Genomic DNA, 23,999 nt, shown 5'->3' with positions numbered 1-23,999 from the left:
CTTTCTTTATGAAGCTTTTACTCTATAGGGAAGTTTACTTTTTGACAATAAATACAAACACTAGGAATATAGGAAATGTACCCTAAGTGTGATAGAAAATGTTCTAAGTGTTCAAAGGTACAAGTGAGGTGGTTCCCCTATCACTTCTTTAAGGATGCCTTCCCCACTCCCTCCCTAGACTATGTCAGGTATCCTGTTACATCTTTTCATATCACCTTCAGTTCTTAGCACAAAGATAGCAAATAATTATATAATTGACTTTTAAATGTATGTTTCTCCCCCTAAAATGTAAGCTCCACGAGGAGAGGAAGCCTCTACCTTTTCCAACACTATAACCCCCGTGCCTATTCAGAGTAAGCTTCCTATAGGACCAATAGCTTAGTGACAGAGCAAAGTGTGAGAAATGTCATTTAAATGACAGAGTAATAGAGATTTCCTTATGGTGTGTTGACAAAACAAGCATGCAATTTGAGATCTCCTATTACACAACACTCTTTCAGGCAACAGATGTATATTGTTTTATAACCAGCCTTTTCAAATTCATATAAAAAGCGGGGGGTTAAGTAAGACATTCTTATATTATGTATCTAGGCCTTATGTATAGAGTTGTTTTGTTTGGGAAAGTTTAGGGGAGGAGGTTATTTAATTCATGTTTCCCTGATTCTATTTCTGGCCAAAAATATTCTCATTCTTAGAATTCATTTATTCATGGTTCCTTTTCTAATGATCTCAGTGGGTGACTTGTTTTCTAGCTTATTTTCCTCTGCCTTACTGAAAAGCCAAGAAGCTATACGTTCTGTGGACAATTGCTGTTACTTCAGCTACTAGGTAGTGAGGTGAAGGAGATGACATGGTGGATAAGGTAACAGGGCACCCAGAACCCGTTACCTCTCTGGTAAATTTCCCAGCACAGTGTAGCCAGAGGGTACACCCGCCAAGGGTGTTAGTCCTCCCAATGTTATTGCTCGTGCAACAGAATCATTTCTGTGATCATCACATTCCACTTTCTAATGACCATTATGATGCTCTTTGGTACAGGTTGATGAGCTTTTTGTGGCTTTGTCTGCTGAAACATCTTGAAGTCAAGCATGACCTTGTTTGCTTATGTTGTATTCCTTTTGAGGAAAACACACTTAGAAAGTTGAAAATATTCCTGTCATTCTCACAGACAATTGGTGAGTATACAACTTGGGTATATACTTTCTGGAGGGCTTGGCAGTACCAAATTTTTAAATGTTCATGCAATTTGACTGCAATTTCAGTCCCTGGAAACAGTACTGCAGAAATCCTTTTACTTTACTTTTACATTACAAAAATGTGCATGTAAGAATGTCACTGCAACCCTTTGAAATAGAAAAAAAAAAAAAAGGAAATAGCCTAAATGCCCATCATTAGGAGCAGAGTTAAATAAATGATAATACATTTACACATACATAGAAAACACTGTGCAGTTCGCCAGATGGAAATAGAACTAACTGTATTGATTGAAAGACCCCAAACTTGTAGTAATTCTATATAATAAAAGGGTAATATGCAAATCGACCAAATGGCGGAACAACTGGTCGCTATGATACACACTGACCATCAGGGGGCAGATGCTCAATGCAGGAGCTGCCCCCTGGTGGTCAGTGCACTTCCACAGGGGGAGCACCACTCAGCCAGAAGCCGGGCTCATGGCTGGCGAGCGCAGCGACGGTGGCAGGAGCCTCTCCTGCCTCTGCGGCAGTCAGACATCCCCCGAGAGCTCCCGGACTGCGAGAGAGCGCAGGCAGGGCTGAGGGACCCCCCCTCCCCACACCAAGTGCATGTATTTCATGCACCGGGCCTCTAGTAGAAATATAAAATCACAGGATAATATGTACAATATTATCCCATTTCCATAGCAAATGAGTAAACATGTTCCTGTGTGTATAATACACAGAAAAGACCTGCAAGTTTACACACCAAAGAGTTAATAGTGGTTACCTCTAATGCAGAGTTTTCTAACCTTAACTCAAGTGATTCTTTGTTATGGGGCTCTGTGCTGTGCACAGTAGCATGACCAGCAGCACCATTAGCCTTTAGCCACTGGACACTAGTAGCATCCCCATTTCCCCAGTTGTGACTACCCAAACTGCCTCCAGACATGGCAATGTGTTCAGTGGGTGAAAAATCACCTCTGCTCTAGTGAGTGGGGTAGAAGCAACAGACATTTATGAGAGGCTAGATAGATACCTGTAGTTATCATATATATGTGCATATGTATGATTTCTTAAAACTAATGTTTTTATGTTAAGTTTTGAAATGAATTGTCATTCTTATAGCCAATAATCAGAGTGGTATTATCTATATACCCATCAAATGCTTAAATTTCTCCCACATTTTGTTAAGATACTTAAAATAATTTTACAGAATTTACCAAACAACTACTATTGTGGAGAGCGGCTATAGCCTTTGGACAGGATCAAGCCTCAGAATGACTTGTGGCAAAGCCACATACAGGTCCCAGCTTGGAGGGCAAAGCCCTCCCAGCACAATTATAGCCAAAGGCTATGGTTGTAAGCTTGACCTTATAGTCCGACCCTGCAGTCCTAGGTAGCTAAGGAATGTGGGCTGCGGGGAAGTTCAGCAAGGCTGAACTCTATCAAAACAAGGCTTGATAGAGTTCAGAGAATGGCAACAACAGGAAAGAAGCAGATTTGAAACTCGCAAGAACATTGTAAACATCTTGCCCTTATTGCTTTTTGTGATTTGACTATAAAATAAAGCTTCGGCTTATAGGCTGTGTCACTGTTTCCTCATCCAGGCACAGTGATCTACCTGGCCCCAACTGTATTCTCTTGTCTGTTTTCTTTAATCCTTCACCGCCCCTCCTCAGGTTCACCCCTGGCCATGCTGGACATGGTTCATACTATGATAAGAAACTCTACATTTTAAGTTGTACTGCAAGTGTCCTAAGGCTCTTTCCTCTCTATAATAGAAATACTAAAATTATTTCACAGGGTTTCTGTCAAATACAATAATAAATACATCGAAGTAGCTAATTTTCTCCCATTTTCTTCTATAGCATACTAAATTATTTACATAACCATTTATATCTTAAATTATTAAGATATAAGGGTTATATTTGAGGGGGAGTTGGAATAGGCTTCATGAGAGCAAATTTGTTACCCAATTCTCTCCCCACCATATTCTGGTATGTAAAGCAGTGCCCTGCATAAAGTAGGTGCTAGTACATGTGTGTGAAAGGAGTCAATGCATAACCATCTCACATGCAATACAAGTTAACCAGTACCCCTACACTAAAACACTAGTTATTGAGTGTTGTGTTGACTTAAATATAAAGTTACAACTACCTCAATCAGAATAAAATGAGACTAAAATAATTAGCATGATTATTTACTGATGAACAACAGCAGCTTAAAAATTAGTTTAATAATCATTTAAATCTATTAAATGCATATTATGTTACAAAATTATCACATATCTTTATACACACATAGGAGTGGGCAAAGGTAGGTTTATAGTTGTGAGTACTTGAAATAGTTTATTCTTGTACTGTTATTTATTATTTGTAATATAACTATAAACCTACTTTTGCCCACCCCTGTATATATATTTATAGCTTGGTAAAAGAAATGATTTAAGCTGATATCTCTGTCTTTTCTTTCCAGGGCTAAGGATGCTGGGTGGGTACAATTCACAGAATCAGAGTCAAAGAGAGCTTCTGAGGTCATATAATTTAACTCTATGGTGCAAATAGAGCTCAGATTTTATTTTGGAATAATTCCAAGGTAGCAAAAGATCTATGTTTATTTAATAACTAGATTTTTTTTTAATGTATCAAGTAGTAGGAAGAAATTTCAGGAGGGAAAAAGTCCTTCTTGAGTCTAGCCTTCCTCAGCTTTAAATACCACATAATAAGTCCTCTTGATCAACACCAGTCTACTTACTGCTAAACTGGTAAAACCCTTTGGTTCTAAAATGACACATAATTTCTACGATGCTATAAGCGTGAGTTAACATTTTGAACCTGTGTGTTTGATCACTTGACCTAGATGAGTGGGAAGTAAAACAGGCACATCTGAAAGTGACTGATAAGCATCATGGCTGAGTTAGTGTCATACAGTCCTGTTCCTCCTCTCTGGGGCATCATGATGGCAAAAGCTCTCAAGCCATGCTCCACTGCGAGGCTGTGGGGATCTGCTGGTGTGAGTGCCCTTCTCCTGACCCTGCACTCCAGGGGCTCCTCGGACTCCCGCGATGAGCTCCCAGCCCCTCAGGGGACATCTTGGATAATACCCTGCCTGAAAGAGCTTCTTTTTGGACCACAAGATGAAAGTAGTTAGTCTGTTATATCTGTAATTGTGTATTTCCTGGCATTAGGGGAAAAAAAAGAAAGAAAGAAAAGAAAAAGAATTTGAGACTAAATAACAACCATACTTTATAAGCTTTCTTTCTTTTGTTTTAATGTGTGTGTGTGTGTGTGTGTGTGTGTGTGTGTGTGTGTGTGTGTAAAACATAAAATTTTCCATTGTAACCATTTTAAAGAATTTTTAAAGTATATTTTTATTGATTTCAGAGAGGAAAGGAGAGAAGTTGAGATATAAAAACATCAGTGACGAAAGAGAATCATTGATCAACTGCCTCATGCATGCCCTCTACTGGGAATTGAGCCCACAATCCAGGCATGTGCCCTTGACTGGAATTGAACCTGGGACCCTTAACTCCACCAGCCTATGCTCTAACCACTGAGCCAAACCCACTAGGGGCATTTTAACCATTTTTTAAAAAATATGTTTTATTGGTTTTGTTTTGTTTTGTTTGTTTGTTTTTTTAGAGAGAAAGGAGAGAGAGAGAGAGAGAGAGAGAGAGAGAGAGAGAGAGAGAGAGAGAGAGAAACATTGATGAGAGAGAAACATCAATCGGCTGCTTCCTGCACACTCCCTACTGGGGACTGAACCTGCAATTCAGGCATGTGTCTATCAGTTTCCAGAATGTTTCATCACCCCAAAAAGAAACTCTGTACTCACAATGCAATAAGTCTCCACTTCCCTCTCCCCTCACTCACTGGTAGCATGCATTTAAGCAACTTTCTCTATGCTTTTGTTCAGTTAATTTTAATAGTTAACATTTATTAGCACATAGTTTGTGCCAGGCATTGTGCTAATAATTGTATTGCATGAATTAGCTCACGTAATAATCATACTCATCATAAAGCTACCATTATGAACTCCTCACAGGGGAGGAAACAGAGATTAGGAAAGATGCAGTCACTCAGCATCACATAGTCTGTGAGTGATGGAGCTGGGAGAGTGAACCTGACTCCAAAGCTCACACCACAATATCGGTCTGCCTCCATTCTGAAAACTTGTTCTCAAGTCTAGACTTATCCTGTTGTTTATGCTCATTCTTCTCAGTCAGTTCAGTGAAAAGAAGAACTGCTGGACACCAAAACATGCCTTTTTGGCATTGAAATGCAAAGAGAAGGATGAAAAAGTTTGCTACAGAAAGTCTTTACAAGGCCATATAAGCACTATTTTTAAGTAATGCTGTTAAAAGTACATCCTTCAAGGTTTCTCTTAAGAATTATTCTTGATTTTGCTTGTAACAACAAAAGCAACCCAACATTCTCCACCAGAATGCCCAAGTTCCGCTTCCACAAACTTTACACAGACCCATTCTTATGCCTGAAATTGCCAACTTGCTCCACCCTATTACACACCATACTCTTCCCTACTGAACGGTTATCTCTGTTACTCAAATGTTTGGTGACTAGTTTCAGTCTCACTTTCTTCACAGGCCCAGTCCATCTCAGAAGGTATCCCTGCTTCTCTCTCTTCACACTTCCTTCATTGAGCCCATCAGTGCCCATACAACTCATATCTCATAGTTCACAATATACTCAGCCAATCTACAAGTGAGTACTGTTGATTCATTTTTGCATATATGAGTGGCCACATTTCTCAGAACCATGTTGTGAGCTATAATTAGTACCAGTAAGTCATTAATTAGGCTTATAGTTGCTTCCCCTATCAACTAAGAGCATCTGCTCTTTCCAACACACACCTCCTTATGATAACCAACATCACTTATTAGGAAAGGTGACACGCTGCATTTTCAGGTCCTTGGGAATGACACAGGTACACCTCATCCACAATGCAGCCCAGGTTCATCACTTCAGAGATATGGGCCAAATAGGTAACATCCTGCTTATGGTACGACATGATATCCCTTTTCAGCAGGATTTTTAAGTAGCCTATTTATGAATGTCATAATAGTTATCTCCTTTATCTACATTTAACCCATTTTTTTTTTAGTTAAAAAAGCTATAATGTGATTTGATTTCCATGAAGCACTGAACAAAGCCCCATAAGAGTTTAAGAGAATGTTCTTGTGCTTGAAGATGAATACCAATACAAGGTAATTTAAGGGGATGGGAGTCAGATTGGCACAAGTATGGTCCTTGAGGGGAGAGCAAGAAGACTTCTGGTTGGACAAATCTGTGAGAATTGCATCAAAGAGTGATAGCTGGATGGAGAAACGGAGAGGGGGTTATGGTGCACATGTGGGTTTAGGTGTAACTGTTCATATTGAGAGCCTACCATGTGCCTGCTATGTGACCTTGCACCCATTACTTAACCTTGTGAGCACTGGTGTTTTAAAATGATCCCACCTCAGTGTTATTTTTTATGATTAAAATAAGTTAATAAATGTAAGCAATTAGCACAATGTTTAGCACATGGTAAGTTTTCAATAATGACCAGCTGATGCAATTCAAAATAATAATTAAAGGTGTTTTTATGTTAATAAAAGAATGGCACATGTCATAATAGAGGGAAATGTCTTGGTTCAGGAAAATACATTGATGATCTCTTTGGGCATGGGAGTGGGGAAGGAGATAGAAAGGAAGGGGGTGGAGAGAAAGAGAGAGATAGACAGAAAGAGGAATTTAAAGGTTTGAAAGTGAGAGTTATAAGGATCTCAGGGGGAAAAAATAGTCTAGAGAGAACAGAAGTATACCAGAGCTTTAAAGGGGAGATATCATGGCTGGTAAGAATGCAGGTATGAAATCTGTGGAACAATAAGCCCATATAATCTTGAGGATCCCTGCAGGAAAAATACTTTATCAAAATATATAACTATTGCAAATTTTGCAAAAATATATGACCAGGTGAGCACATTGTTAGGGCTCCTGAAAGAGGCCATGAAAGAAGCATGGCCAGATAGGTAAAGCAAAATCTTTTTTTTTTTAAAGAATAGTTTATTGATATTTAGAGAGAGAGGAAGGGATAGGGGTAGAGAGAAAGAGAGAGAAACATTGATGTGAGAGGAGAATATCAATCAGCTGCCTCCTGCATGCCCCCTACTGGGGATCAAGCCCACAACTAGAGCTTGCCCTGTCTTGGAATTGAACCAGCAACCACCGGGTGCACAGGACAACACCAAACCAACTGAGGCACACTGGCCAGGGCTAGAGCAAACTCTTAAACTTCATTAGGAAAATCTTCCTCTGACTCCATGGTAAAAAATAACCAACATCTATTTTGAAAACTGGCATCTCTATTTAACTTTACTTTTTTGCCTTTGCTTTATTCCTCTTTAGTTCTCCTCCATTTACCTCAAAATTTTGGTTAAAATTCTGCTATACACCATTGGTATTGGTGTTGCTTTGAGGGCAATGAAGGCAATGAAAGGAGATGGGTGGCTTGTCAGGCCTGGGTGGTTCCAATATGAAGGAAGGGAAGCACAGGGAAGCAGGGCATAGTGAAGTCCAAGTGCAGACTGTCCAGGAGGAACTAGATGGCAGCCCCTTGGGATGTGGGAGTTAAGCCGAGGGCGGGTCTGCACAGGATGACCCCTTTTGAAGACTTGAGGGTGGTCAAGCTTCACACAGAAGATAGCATTAAGAAAGAAAAGAGACGCTCAAGTGTGTAATTTAATCTCCACATTCAGGAGATGAGAAGCAGAAAATGCAAGCAAAGTTAGTCCAACAGGCAGAAGAGCAGCGGTAGTAAGAACTCACGTGTGCAGTAGCCCATGCAGGGAATTCAGCACAGTGCTTTTCCGATGGGCTTTGGATTTCCGCTGTCCTGTGTTTAACTCCAAACTCAAATTGCTAGCTATGACACCATGGGCAATGCACTTACTTCTCAATCCTTCCCTCCAAAAACATGTGTCAACGTGTCTACTACATAAGGTTGCTGCAATGCAACACAGGCTGGAGAGAATGTCACGTCAAAGAAAGCAAAGGGGGTGGTTGCTGCAATGAATCTGAACACTCTGCAGAAAGGTCAAACAGTTTGAACACCTTGGAAATAGTAGTTAGGAAGTTATAATTCACTGCCAGGAAAGCCATTCCAGGAGAGGGGTGAGGTCCCCAGTAAATGAGTACAAGGGTAGAACAAATGTCTCCCTTCTATTTGCCTTTCAAGAATGTAAACTTGAAGATAACGATCTGATCTCAGATGATATATTATGAATATTTATTAATAGTTTCAACAAGATTAACAATTCTCTCCATTCTGTTCCTATGTAAGCTACAAATAGTTGATTGATACCTGATTTTAGACACTTACTAAATCTTGCCTCTCACTCAATTTAGTGTACAAAATTATCCCCGTAACAGAATCAGTACCCTTTGGTTTTTAATTAAGATTTTGTAATTAAGTTTTATGATTTATGGAAAGGGTCACCTTCCCATCTTTCACCAAGTAAACGTTTTAGCGTCTTATAGTACGTAAGTTACTTTTGCATATGCAGGACTGTTTATAGGCCTCTTTATTTTAATTAATCTACTTTTGTTGTAAATGGTCAAAACCGAGATGGTCATAATAACAAATTACCTTGTTTAGAGAGTCCATTTGATTGACTTGAATTTTAAGCAAAAAGAAACACCAACAGTTACAGTCAACATACTTATTTTCTTTGGATAAAAAAAATTTTAGAGAAAATGAGTGAAGCACTAAAAACGCATTCAGCTTTATATAAAAAGCACAAAGGCAACGTTTATTTTAAGACTGGAATTGAGCCTTTTAACGTCTAAAGCAAAATAACATGCCTGAGTGAGTGGTTTATATCTCAAAGGCTGCTCAAGGCAAATGAAAACACGCCTCACCTAAGAAAGACAACAAAAGGCTCCATATTTTCAAAGACTGAAACAATCAGAGAATTCCTTTAACTTGTTTTTTACTTTGATTAAACAAGAGGTCCAAGTTCACTCTTACTCAGCCTTATAATTATCTTCAGACATGACGATTGAGAAAATTGGCTATGAAAACCCGACTAACACCTGAGTGTGTACTTTCACACATTTAATCAGCTGTTTGCTTGCCTCCTGGGTCCCACCAGGAGGAGTTTATCAGGAAGCTATCCCCTGAAAATTACAACGGCTGGGATTCCAGCTCCCGAATTTATTCTTCTTGAGAGCAATTTCTTCTGGGGTTCCCATACCAGAGAAGATTAGTACTTACCAATCACTTAAAAGGTATTACTATTATTTTGTTCCCATCTGCTCTTTCCTTGTCATTTAGATAAAGTGCTCCCCCGTGCATTAGGCAGTCAGAGGCATAAACTCCCAAGAGAAAAATACTGCATTTTTACTTTCTGAATCTTCACTCACAGGCCATGCTTGCTGTGCATACCCAAGAGCTTAATAAATGCTTAATTTCGATAATTTGGCACCTATATTCCACAAAGGCCTTTAGTCACCTTTATGGTGCAGTGGAGGCCAAATGTCAGAGCAGAAAAAGAACAGATTATTTCAATTTGTTAGCCCTGGATATGATTTCTTATTTCCTCACTGTACTGTCTGTACAGCCCAGAGCAAATGACTTAATCTTTTTGAACCTCAGTTTCCTCCTCTGGTAATGGTAACTCCTTTAGAGGGTTATTGTAAGGATTAGGGGCAAGGTCATAATAACAGCTAACATTTACTGAACCACTGCTGTAACTGTATGCATTAACTAATGTAATTGTCTCAACAATACAATAAAATAGGTATTATTATTATCATTCCATTTTAAAACAAGGAAACCAAGACATAAAAATTAAGTAACTTGTCCCAGTCCACACAAGTAGTCAGTGGCAGAGCCTGGATTTGTACCCGGAGAGCCATCTGCCAAACCTACTCTTAACTCTTAGCCATCACACTATACTGCTTCTTCATTATTACAGGAAGTGCCCTTAGACACGCAGTTTGAAACAGCTACTGTTATGAAAAATTGTAACAAGATGAGTCCTAGATAAACCAAGGCAATCTAGACACAGTGCAAAATCCTCTGGGCCCTAAGTGCTTCTCACAGTTGGTCATCTAGACTCTGCTTGCGGGCTGGTCCATCCCATTTTTCTGAGGTTCTTGGGACCAGAATATTTCGTATTTGGAGCTCAAACTTGCCTCTCAGTAAATTTACTAGTTTTACACACTAGAGCTTCACATAATAATGTAATCTGAAATGCAAGTACTAATTTAGCTCTTCATATACTTAAGAATTATTTCATACCACCTTCAAATTTTAATCTTTTTAAATTTTTTGGTTAAACATGTCAGATTTATTGAAATATTCCCTTATACCCATCAGGGCTTTCATTTTCCAGATAACTTTTCTCTAATTAACACTCCAATTTGCCAGTGAGCTCTCCTCTTAAAATCTGTTGGCCAAAGTAAATACAATATTCCACGATGGAATAAGTAATACAGAATTACTTATATAGTTTTATATACTCTGTTTCTATTAATACAGGTTATGTTTACATTTTCATTTAGAGCTAGCACACTATACTTTGGCCTTATATTAAACTTAGAATCAACAGTCAAGTAATGGATGAAACTGCTAAAGTTGATTTTCTCTATCCAGTGCAGTTGTTTTTTTTCTAATCCAAATGCAAGTGTATTTATATTTTATTAATATTCACTGACTCTCTGTTATGTGTAAAGCATAATGCTAAGCTATGAGATACATGAAATTGTAGGGTTCACCTCTACTCTCAAAGAACCCAGACTCCAGTAGAATAGAATTCAATGGCATAATACAAAATAAGTTATATTCACAGGTGATCCATGAAAAAATTATCAATGTATTTAAAGCAAAAGTGAAGATCTTTTTCAAATTCCCAAATAATTTCTCTTGACTTTTTTTCTTGAAGATGTTTCCTCTAACAGCTTGAAAGCATTGTTTTTTCTCTTACCTTAACTGCATGATGTGTCCTCATTTCCAACATTAATTAGGTAGGCATTTCAATAGGAGTCTGAAAAATTTCCCCATCACAGTTGTTATCTATTATATATGACTGATACAAGGAATGAGTAAGACTTTTTTTCCAATTAACCTGAAGGAGTTGAAGAATGACTTTGAGATTTAAAACTGAGATTTAACTACTTTTTGAATAGTACTAAGATAGATTTCTAAAAAACATTAATTTTTTAAGATTCACATTAAAGCTACAATAAGGCAATTTTAAGAAATGCAAAGAACGTATATTGGTAAATTAAACATTTTGAACGATTAAAGTGTGGTAAAATTATACTTAAAGCTGGTTTATAAATGCATCAAAAATTAGAATCATTTCTTATTCTTAACCCTTACTTCATAACATCTCAGGGTACCTCCAGTTAACTTAAGGATGTCTAATACTTCAAAGAGTTATGTATATAAAATTTTACTTACTATGTATAATACACACATCAGATATCATGATGCTGTGGGCCTTGCTTACATTGTTTCATTTAATCTCCAGAACTATCCCATGAGGTAAATATCATAGTCACCTTCATTTTATACATGTGAAAATAAAGGCATCTTATCTAATAAAAGAATAATATTCAAATTAATCATCACTCCGCTACACCCACCAGCCACGCCCACCAGCCAATCAGGAGCGAGTATGCAAATTAACCCAACCAAGATGGATGCGGCCAAGGAGAGAGCAGGAGGGAGGCTTGGGTTTCCCCGGCGATGGAGGAAGCCAAGCTTTCTGCACACCCTGGCCAGCCCACTCCAGGCTACAAAGTTTCAATTATAGAAGGTAAATAAATGCCAACAAAAATGGCGGCAGCCACGGAGCTGGAGAGAGCAGGAGGCTAGGGTTGCCCCTGGCGATGGAGGAAGCCAAGCTTCTGAAGCCCTGGCCTGCCTTGGCCTCTGCTACAAAGTTTCAATTATAGAAGATAAATAAATCCGAACAGAAATGGCTGCCGCTACGGAGCGAGCAGAAGGCATGGCTCCACTCCAGGCTACAAAGTTTCAATTGTAGAAGATAAATAAATCCCAGATACCAGAGCCTCCACTTGGGTCGCCGGGGGGCGTGGCTGGCCTGCAAACCACCACAGGCCCCTCGCCCAGGCCACCCCACGCCCCAAGAGAACCCCCACCCTGATCCGGGACACCCTTCAGGGCAAACCAGTTGGCCCCCACCCGTGCACCAGGCCTCTATTCTATCTAATAAAAGAGTAATATGGAGATTGACCATCACTCTAACACACAAGATGGCTGCCCCCATGTGGTCAAAGATCCTGCCCCCATGTGGACACAAGATGGCCACCACAAGATGGCCAGCAGGGGAGGGCAGTTGGGAGGGACAAGGCCTGCAAGGGAGGGCAGTTGTGGGCAATCAAGCCTGCAGGGGAGGGCAGTTAGCGGTGACCAGGCTGGCAGAGGAGGGAAGTTGGGGGTGACCGGGCCTACAGGGAAGGGCAGTTAGAGGGGACCCAGCCTGCAGGGGAGAGCAGTTGGGGGGTACCAGGCCTGCAGGGGAGGGCAGTTAGGGGTGACCAGGCCTGCAGGGGAGGGCAGTTAGGGGTGACCAGGCCTGCAGGGGAGGGCAGTTAGGGGCAAGCAGGCTGGCAGGGGAGCAGTTAGGCATCAATCAGGCTGGCAGGGGAGTGGTTAGGGGGTGATCAGGCTGGCAGGCAGAAGCAGTTAGGGGCAATCAGGAAGGCAGGCAGGCAAGCAGTTGGGAGCCAGCAGTCCTGGATTGTGAGAGGGATGTCCGACTGCCCGTTTAGGCCCGATCCTGGTGGGACTGGGCCTAAACGGGCAGTCAGACATCCCTCATGGGGTCCCAGATTGGAGAGGGGTGCAGGCTGGGCTGAGGGACACCCCCCTCTCCATGCACGAATTTCGTGCACTGGGCCTCTAGTAGGAAAATAAAGTAACATAGCAAAGGCCACACAGCTGGTCAACAGCAATGCTAGGACTCATGCCCATGGTCTCTCTGACTTCAATTTCTGTGTTTCTGACAACTATGTTAAATGCTTCAAGGAAGATTAAGGTTTGGCATAACTTAAGCAAATAAAAGATTATTTCAGAGGAAGGATTATCAATTTAAAGAGAAGATATGCCTTGAGCACCCAAGTTAACTCACATGTAGGGTATGGTCAAAAGCCTTTGGTGACAGTTTTTTGTTCTTTTAAAAAATTTTACAACAGGAAAAAGTAATGTTGTGATCTAAATCCCTAATTCATCTAAAGTTCATGAATACACACTCACTCATCAAATGTAATTCAATCCCTTTTATCATGAGAGACCAAGTGTGAAATTCAGATGGGTCTCAGCAAGCATGACTGGAGATCCCATCTCAGGAGGATCAACAGATCCCTCCATGGATAGGTTCCCAGATTACAGAAGTCACCAATGGTCCGCTCTGCATCTTGTCTCTTCCCTCGAGAAATTCAGATCTGGAAAAATGACGTCACTAGGCACTGAGAGGATCAGAGCTGAACTTCCTTCATCACAAATTTTATGTATTACAATAAAGTTTATTTAATGATTTTTTTTGTATATGAAATTTAACTAGAGCAAAATAAATTTAAAACTATACTAAAAAAATCACCTTTATTGGTAAAGCAAAGGTATCTAAAGTTTTATATTTTCTTTTTTAACTATATTTTCTCAAAATTTTTACTCAGTCTCCCTTCCCCCCCCCCCAAAAAAAAATATACATGGCAATGGAATTTTACTGTGAGTTAATTTAGTTTCAAAAAAAAGATATGCTGTGTAGAAATGTTTTGAGAATTTACTCTTGCTTTTGAAGTTTTTCAATATTCCATGTAAAACAATATAAAATAATGTAATCTTCTGAAAAATATTCCTTTAAACAAAAGCTATGTAATTACAAAATTAAATCAATATATTTCTTTAATGATGAAAAATGTGCTAATTTAACCATATCTGAGAATTTACTATCACTTGACATTATTAATAATAAATGCTAACTGTACATACTACTAGCAAAATAACTGTTACTATCAACCTCGATCAATTTGAAGTTATCTTTGCAGTAAAGCAACATTCATAGATATCACATGCTTCATTTGATCATTTTGAAACTACAGATATTAAAAGATACAAAACCACTTAGGAATGCACCTTAAATTTATATTCATTTAACTACTCACTAAAAATAATTAAAATCTCATCTCATGTTTGAATAAGAAACCCATTATTTTACTGGGCTGGGGCGGGTGGGGTGGGGAGGAAGGAGTCATTTATCACCACAGTGTCTGACCTCCTTTTCTTTGATATTGCAGCATGTTTTTTTTAGCTTTGCCATTTGATACCAACATTTTCCCAGTTATAAACATTTAATGTGATTCAAGTCAGCATTTAGTTGTAGGGAACTTAGGGTTACCATTTGCAACAGCATGGATGGAACTGGAGAGCATTATGCTAAGTGAAATAAGCCGGTCAGTGAAAGATAAATACCACATGATCTCACTCATTTATGGATAATAAAGAACATTACAAACTGTTGAACAAAAATAGAGGCAAAGAAGCATCGAACAGACGACACTGCGGGGGGGGGGGGGGCGTTGAGGGCAAGTGCAGGGAAGGGGGGTAGGAGAGGCCAGGGGGAGGTCAATGGGGGGAAAAAAAGGAGACATATGTACTATTATTTGTAATAACTTAAACAATAAATTAATTAATTAAAAAAAACCCCAAATCTTTAGAGTTATACTTTCACTCATGATTGAAATATTTACTTTTAGTATAATCAGACAGCTTTGCATATTAATTAGATCAATCAGACACATTTGCTGAGGTTTAGCAACTGCACAATAAATACAGGGTGGCAGTGATAGAGCTGGTAAGTCTCAGCACATAGATTTCTAATACATTTTATTGTTATCCAAGAAATAATCACCCTGTTAAAGCCAAGTTAAACACCTGATGACTATTAGGAAGTTTAATTAAAAATGAAGTTGTGCTGTGCATGTGGGTGATTTTACACAGAGGCTAAAAAAGAAAGCCATGAAAAATTAATTTTAATCAGTAAAAAGCATTCACATAGCCCCTTTGTGAAGTTGGTAAATCGATTCAAGCATTTAACTAATATATACATGATGCATAAATAGACTAAATAAATTAGGGGGAGGTTGTTCAGGGGAGACTTTCTCAACTAAAGTAACAAGAGTTAGTAAATGTCATGCACATTAAAATTGTCTTTCAAAACCCAGTAAATCCTATTACTTCATCCTGAGCAGTTCCATTGTGAGGGCCCAGCAGATGGCCACTGGGCCAGGAATTAATCTCCTTTCTAGGCTCTCAAACAGCATTCCAGGTCAGCAGGCCAAATTTAGGCCATTTTTCTACTAAGGAAATCTGGACAATCCTGATATTTTCCCTACCTTGGGAGAGGAAAACTGCCAGTGTTCACTGTTAAAGACAACAGATTTAGTTGGCAGTTGACAGGGAAGGAAGAAATGGAGAAAATAAGGAAAAAGAAACAGTGGACCAGGAATCGGAACACCTGAGTTCTGAATTGCAGATCTGCACTTATCATGAAACACCATATGTAGGTGGCTTCACTTCTCTGTGCCTTAACTACCTCATCTGCCATATGAAAGCGCAGAAATGACCCTGAAGGCCTCTTTAAACTAATACTCAAAAAAGTCCAGCAAATATGGAAACAGCCATATCAGTTTTCCTTCTCTTCTAATTGATCACTTATTTATGCCTTTAAAAAAATTATTCACCAAATATTTGTGGAATGCTTAACAAGGTGCAGGCCGCATATTATGTCTCATAGATTCTAACGTGTACCAGATACACTTTTTACCCCCATGAAACTCAATGTCTGAGGGAGTGGATGAGTTTAGGAAACAGAGGGACAAGAAGGTAGATAAGCAGAGGCTAAATCTTGAAGGGTCTTATTTGACATGTTCAGATATGTGACCTTTATCTTCAGGGCAATAGAGTTTGCTGAAGGATTTTTTTAGTAGGGGGTGATAAGATCTGTGCTCTGATATTCTGTGGAGCCTGGACTGCGAAGAGCTGTACCTGAGAGCCCTGAACTACTATAGGACCAGCTGAAATGAAAAGAAATGACCCTAGTAAAGAGAAGCAAAAGGACTTGACTGGATGTGAGTGGCAATTAGAAGGGGATGAGTCCTTGATTACTGGCCAAGAAAACTTGGTGGATAAGGCTGCCAGTCACTGAAATAAAGAATAGAAGTGAAGAGCCAGGTTTTGCTAACAGAAGTGAGAGAAGAGGTAAGTCATGAGTCATGGAGGAGATGATGAGCTCAGTTTAGGGTCTTTGGACTTAAGGTGCCCAAATAAACATACAGGAGGCATTGGATATTTGAGTTTGAATCACCTACCACAGAATAAAACAGCGGTTAATTCTCTTTATGATTCATGAAAGATTCTCTCCTTCCTAGTTCTTACCTATTTAGAAATTATAGAACCATATGAAATCTTTAAATGGTATGGGTTCTCTCTGCAGAAAAATATACATATACATAGAAATTCAGGGAATTCATGGGCTCCCAAGTCTATACATAGGCCTGCAGGGGTGCAGGAATTCCAAGTTAAGGATCTCTTGCAGGGGGGCGGAGAGAAGGCAATGATTGAAAAAGGAAGTAACTCTGAGTTTCTCGCTCTGAGTAAATGAGAGAAACATAGAAAATGGTTTGATTGTTTAGTGTTAGTAGTACCAGCAATGCCGGATAACAGATATGGCAAAAGTCTGGTTGGATGCTCACCAAACCAGTTTCATCTTCATGGACATTCAGCTCAACTACATGTTCTAACCCCCTGAATCCCTGTGATTAGGTGTCCATCCTCATGGCTTCTCCATATAATGGAGACAACCAGGCACTTGGTTTGAGGAATCCCAATCCCAATCTCCCTCAACGCTCACCATCTCCACATTTGACAGACTGAACTGAGATGTGAGTGAGCAATAATATACTTTTTACAGCAACCACTGAAATTTTGGGACTTGATAACAGAAGCTGATGTTAGTTACCTTTATTAATTAAGTAAATATTGATAATAATAACACCTGTCATGTGTCGGTCCACAGGTCAATAAAATAATTTTATACTATCTTTTTAAATTTTCTTTACAGCACCTACTGTTACCTAATAATATTTTACATATTTCTTTCTTCTCCTATTTGTAGTGCCTCTATATCCCTAGACCAAAATTCCCATGCACACAAGGACTCCATTTTGTTCACTGCTACATCCTGTTTCTAGATCAGGGCTCAGCATATAACATATCCTAAATAAATATTTGTTGAATAAATGAGTGAACAGATTATTTTTTACATGGGTCTTTTCTCATCTAAAGTTATTTTTAAGGGGGGCAATGGGGTAATGGGGGTATAAGGACACATATGTAATACCTTGATCAATAAAGAAATTTAAAATAAAATAAAGTGAATCTCTTGTAGACAAAAAAAGGTACAACTTCTATTTATAAATACATCAACAAAAGTGATGGTGTTGGAAGGTGAGGGGTTAGGAGTTAACCTGGAGCAGTAGCTAGGACAGATGCTTTGAGGCAAGTAGCAGTATTACATTTTTTCAGATAAAAGGCAGGAATGCTTACTTCCCAAATAGTGAAATATGATCTTGGGCTGAAAGATCCTAGAAGGCAGAGATAAACTATGACCCATTGTCTTATAATTTTTAACTTACATAGCATTGACTAATTTTACTCAATGCTATGTAAGTTAAATATTTTCATGTATTATAAAATAAAATGAATGAATTTTCAGGATAAAACATAATGTTTTGAAGACATTTCATTTCCCCTTGAGGTGGGCCATTCTAGGCCCTCCCTGGATGAAGGTATTCTCTCTCCTCTGGCATTAGTGACTTCAGTAGAAACTTGGAAAAGTATTGATACAGAGAAAATGCCTGGGTTTAGGAGTAGAAAGGCATTTATATCAAGCTGCTAACTCTGTGATCTTAGAAAAAAATGTAATCATTCTGAACCCAATATTCTCATTTGTAAATGGAGAAAATGTCTATCTTGGAGGAGACTTGTGAAGAATAAGTTGATGCATAGAGAGTACAAGACACTGAGAAGTTATGTAACTTGCCCAAGACCACATAAAAGTAAATGTAGAACTAGATTATGAACCCATGTCTGTCCTTCTCAAAACCCTAGGCTGTTATAGAGAGCTATTAAGAGTAAGTCTGGAATCATCTTTTTTTTTTTAGATTGGAAGTTCAAGGATAATTAAATAGAGGAAAGTTAAATATTCTAGTGGGTTATTTTTAACTCTGGTATTAAATATTACATTGCTTAAATTAATTTTATGTCACTCCAGATTTTTATAATCTCATCACAGTTTTTTTGCAGTGGAAGAATGACATGTGGGATTGGACATGGCCATTATCCATCCCAGATTTTCAGGGACAATCTTTATTTCAAAATTCCACATGAATGAAATGCTCTGAAAAATCCAGTATTTCAGTGCATCAGAAGCAGTACAAAATACTGTATTCAGGAAACATGGTCTCCAGAGGTTCTGGTTGATATGTAGGATCACACTGTACCTTGTGTGGGTGTACTACTGGAGATCACAGGATAAAAACCTTATAGAAACATTGGATTGAAAGGACCTGATTTTGATCTAGCGAATCCTGTGTCAGTTAATTACTGGAAATCTGTATTTTATTTTATTTATTTTTAATTGATTTCAGGGAGAGGTAGAGAGAGGAGAAACATCAATGATGACCATCATTGATTGGCTGCCTCCTGTACTGGGGATCGAGCTTAGACTGGGCCTGTGATCTGACCTGGAATCAAACTGAGATCTTTTGGTTCATGGGTCTATGCTCAACCACTGTGCAACACTGGCCAGGCAGAAATCTGTATTTTAAATAAGTTAACAAGCTCTATGGGTGATTCACATGCATGATGAGCTTGGGAATGCCTGACTTAGGACATGATCCTTTTAAGAAAGAGTACCAGGAATTAAGGATAGTCACTATGTGTTTTCTATTAGAAACCTTTGTAACCAATTGCAGTTTGAAAAGCACCACATAGAGGAACTTGTAGAAAGAAATGATCTAGTGATGCAAGCCCTCTTGTGAGCATCCTTCTGTGAACAGTGGCAGTACCTGTTCAGCAAAATGCTCACTTCCCAAATGGAGCAGAACATTTTCTGTCTCACATCCTGAAACACCAGTCAGTGTTTTTATTAAACCAGATGACTTTGCAAGTAGGATCGAGGCAAGACGTGCACTGCTTCTATGGCACTCAGATTTGTGGAAAGCGCCCTGAGATGGAAATCACCGGGCACTGCTGGCAGCAGCTCTCTCCCGGGGATTAGAACCAGACTTTCTGAGGTCATCTGCTGGTAGAACCCACTTGACCCAGAGTAATCAAGACTACTACTAACATGATTTTCATTAGGACCTACTACTCAAAACACTCTTTTTATTCTCAAGGTGTATTTTCAACTGAAGAAACATCTTACTTGGGGTCATAAGCTATATATAAACTACATGTATTTTTTAAAATATGTTTTTAACATAGAAAACCCTAAAGACTCCATCAAAAAACTACTATATTTAATATATGAATTCAGCAATGTAGCAGGATGCAAAATTCACACACAGAAATCTATGGGGTTTTTACACCAATAATGTACTCACAGAAAGAGAAACAAATGAACAAACAAAATAACCCCATTTACCATTGCACCAAAAATATTAAGATATCTAGGAATAAACTTAACTAAGGAGGTAAAAGACCTGTACTCGGAAAACTACAGGACACTGAAAAAAGAGCTAGAAGAAGACATAAACAAATGGAAGAATATACCATGTTCATGGATTGGTAGAAGCAACAAAATTAAAATGTCTACACTACCCAAAGCAATCTATAGATTTAATGCAATACCCATTAAAATACCAATGGCATATTTCACAGACCTAGAATAAACTCTCCAAAAATTCATATGGAATAAAAAAGACCCCAAATAGCCACAGCAATCTTGAGAAAAAATAACAAAGTTGGAGGGATCACAATACCAGATATCAAGCTATATTACCAAGCCACTGTTCTCAAAACTGCCTGGTACTGGCACAAGAATAGACATATAGACCAATGGAACAGAACAGAGAACCCAGAAATTGACATAAGCCATTATACTCAATTAATGTTTGACAAAGGAGGCAAGAGCATACAATAGAGTCAAGACAATCTCTGCAATAAATGGTATTGAGAAAATTGGACAGACACATGCAAAAAAATGAAACTAGACCACCAACTTACACCATACATAAAAATAAACTGAAAATGGATAAAGGACTTAAATGTAAGAAGGAAATCATAAAAATCTTAGAAGAATCAAGGGCAGCAAAACATCAGACCTATGTTGTAGCAATATCTTTACCGATACAGCTCCTAGGACATTGGAAACTAAGGATAAAATAAACAAATGGGACTATACCAAAATAAAAAACTTCTGCACAGCAAAAGAAACCATCAACAAAACAACAAGAAAGCCCACTGCATGGGAGAACATATTGCCAATGTTATACCCGATAAGGGCCTAATCTCCAAAATTTATAGGGAACTCACACATCTTAACAAAGGGAAGATAAAAAATCCAATAAAAAAATGGGTAAAGGACTTAAATAGACACTTTTCAAAAGTGGACATACAGAAGGCCAAGAGACATATGAAAACATGCTCAAAGTCACTAATCATCCAAGAGATGCAAATCAAAACGACAACGAGGTACCATCTCACACCTGTCAGAATGGCTATTATCAACAATTCGACAAACAACAAGTGCTGGTGAGGATGTGGAGAAAAAGGAACCCTCGTGCATTGCTGGTGGGAATGCAGACTGGTGCAGCCACTGTGGAAAACAGTATGGCATTTCCTCAAAAAATTAAAAATGGAACTTCCATTTGACCCAGTGATCCCACTTCTAGGAATATACCCCAAGAAACACCAATCAGAAAGGATATATGCACCCCTATGTTCATAGCAGCATGATTTACAATAGCTAAAATTTGGAAACAGCCTAAGTGCCCATCAGCAGATGAATGGATTAAAAAGCAGTGGTACATCTAAACAATGGAATACTTTGCTGCTGTAAAAAAGAAGGAATTCTTACCATTTGCAACATCATGGATGGACCTGGAGAACATTATGCTAAGCGAAATAAGTCAGTCAGAGAAAGATAAGTATCACATGACCTCACTCATTAGTGGAATATAATGAACAACATAAACTAATGATCCAGAGACAAGGAAGCATCTAACAGACTGTCAAACTTCATAGGGAAGGCAGCGGGGGCCAGTCAGAGATCAACCAAAGGACTTGTATGCATGCATATAGGCATAACCAATGGACACAGACACTAGCGGGGGTGAGGGCCTGTGCGGGGGGAGGTGGCCAGGGAGAGGTCAATGTGGGAAAAAGGAGATATATATAATACTATATGTAATACTTTAAACAATAAAGAATTAAAAAAATAAAATATCTTTTTAAGTTTCTAGTATTAGTATCCATCAGAAAGAGTAGGTAGAATGGACTTAAATGAGAAATGATTAAATGAGTAGAAAACTTTAAATATTTTGTAAATAAGCAATAAATGAATATTGATTGGGCAAGGTAATGATTTATTAAAAATTCTCAAATGTGAATGGAGAAGGTAATGTGTCCTAGGACGTAAGTTGGCCATAAGCTTGAAGTCTACATTTTGATCTAGTTAGATAGATTCCAGGAAAAAATGAGCTCTAAATTAGTAAAATAAATTGTGACGTATAAAATCCTGGGCAATCCCACACATCTTGCTGAAAATGTTTAATATGCTTTTAGTTATAATAGCTGCAAAACCTCCTTAGAGTCAGACTGGGGAACTACCTAGTGAATATGCATCACTGAGACCCACTCCCTCCTCCCTCCTCCCTCCTCCCTCCTCCCTCCTCTCTCTTCCCTCTTAGCACTTCCTTATTAATAGCTCCATGCTCTGAGAACCCACACGAAACATTATTTTCCTCATGGATTACTTTGGTACATTAGTGCAAAAATTCATTTTCTAGCAGATGGAATGATATTCTTACCTGTTTCACAGCTGGGCCCAGTGAAGCCTTGTGGGCAGGCACACACATTAGCAGCAATACAAGCTCCTCCATTCCTACAGCCATCTTTGCAAAATGCTAAAATAATTCAGATACATGACTTTAGCACTTGAGAAGTAAGTAGTTCAAGATGCTCTAAATCCAGCTTTTCTTTATTCCCTTAGAGATGTGGACATCAAATTATAAATGCTATTCTAATTGCAGATTCACACAATATTTTCCAAACAGTACCATTTCTAAAACAATGTTCTTTCCAATGTTAAGAAAAAAATTTCACCTGTAAAATAAAATACTGAACTTTCTGTTTTAAAAAAACAGTAACCTTACACAACAGCAAATGAATTAGATTAGGATTTCACATCATTATAATAATCCAGCTTGAAATCAAGCCTAAAATATGGCAGCTATCCTCTGTAGTTTTCTTAAGGAGCAAACCACTGTCTAGAGAAAACAATAAGAAGATAGGAAATGACTAAATCCTGAGGATCTGATCATTCCACATACTGGCCAAAGTGCCAAAATATTATTTCCCTAGTGAAGTAGGCGGTAAGCTCATCTGATGAAGGAACAGAAGGCATTGGTGAAAGAGTGAATTACCATTTGGTGGTGAAATGTAGCTGGAATAGCCACTGATGGAAATGAAAATCTGAGCTCAACAGGACATTTAAAAGAATTACTGATTGGTATCGGCAAAGGAACTAAAATGGTAAACTATAAAATGTAGAGATCTAAAATTCCCAGTTAATTACTATCAACAGCTCAAGAGATTAGGCAGAGAAGAAAAAATCTTAACCTAGAAGGAGACTGGTAAATAGAATGAAAATGGAGGGTCAGAAAAATTGAAGTGCAAGAGTTGTAGGCAAACTGGAAGCAGAGGGACTTGGTTTCAGACAATAAAACGTCCAGTATGTGATCTGAGCAGTGGTCGGCAAACTGCGGCTTGTGAGCCGCAGTTTGCCGACCACTGTGCTAGAGGAATAGAGATGAAAATCACTGTGGTTGAGGTCAAGGGACATTAAGTCAAAGTTGTTGAACAATTTGGCCAATTAACCACTGATGTAACCAGGAGCAAGACTATGAGCCACACTGCAAAGTTCTCAATGTGTGTGGATGGTGCCCAGGAGGTAGGTAACAGTGATGAGAAGGGGTGGAGGGAGGTAAAGATGGCTTACATGATTCCTAAAGGAAGAGGTGTTGGCATTGAAACCTTTTACCTTTGCACGTGGTTCCATTCCCCGTATAGCCTGGTTTGCAAACACAGTTGTGTCCTCCGACAGTATTGAAGCACAGAGCATTTTCATCACAGTTGTGCTGATTTGTGACACACTCATCATGTTCTGAAATGAGGAATACAATTTTGTTACTCAGAGATAAATTTTCAAACTGTACCTGCATCTTAGTTGCTATATAGTATCTTTTCCAAACAGGTATACACAAATTACATATTAAGGAATAACATATATTTTAAAGTACTGTACACTCCTCTTGAAGTATATATGCAGTTCACACATCCAAACCTTGATTGCAAAAGGATTTCGACAAATGGCCCATGGATGGAACGAACAGAGAGAGAGAATAAGTAGGGGTGGGGATCAATTCTCAGAAGTAGATCCCAAAGCTAGCTCTGTATGGTCCCTGTGGTTAAGATTTCAGGAGTTATTCTCATTAAACACATCTG

The 23,999-nt window shown here is 38.7% G+C and overlaps 1 protein-coding gene across 7 annotated transcripts in view; it reads right to left on the bottom strand.

Annotated features, from left to right (window-relative positions):
• NELL2 (neural EGFL like 2) overlaps positions 1-23,999 on the bottom strand; it is a 331,262-nt gene that overhangs the window by 73,652 nt on the left and 233,611 nt on the right. For all 7 annotated transcript variants that reach the window (XM_080662290.1, XM_080662294.1, XM_080662296.1 and 4 more), the window contains 2 exons: positions 23,536-23,658; positions 22,304-22,399 (listed from right to left, as the gene is read on the bottom strand). In XM_080662290.1, coding sequence (XP_080518416.1) covers positions 22,304-22,399; positions 23,536-23,658 — 219 coding nt within the window. The remainder of the gene's footprint in view (positions 1-22,303; positions 22,400-23,535; positions 23,659-23,999) is intronic.

The sequence above is a fragment of the Plecotus auritus genome, assembly GCF_963455305.1.
Source record: "Plecotus auritus genome assembly, chromosome: 3".
In the NCBI taxonomy this organism is placed as follows: domain Eukaryota; kingdom Metazoa; phylum Chordata; class Mammalia; order Chiroptera; family Vespertilionidae; genus Plecotus; species Plecotus auritus.
The sequence above is the reverse complement of the archived record's forward strand: the minus strand, read 5'-3'. Positions and strand labels throughout refer to the sequence as shown.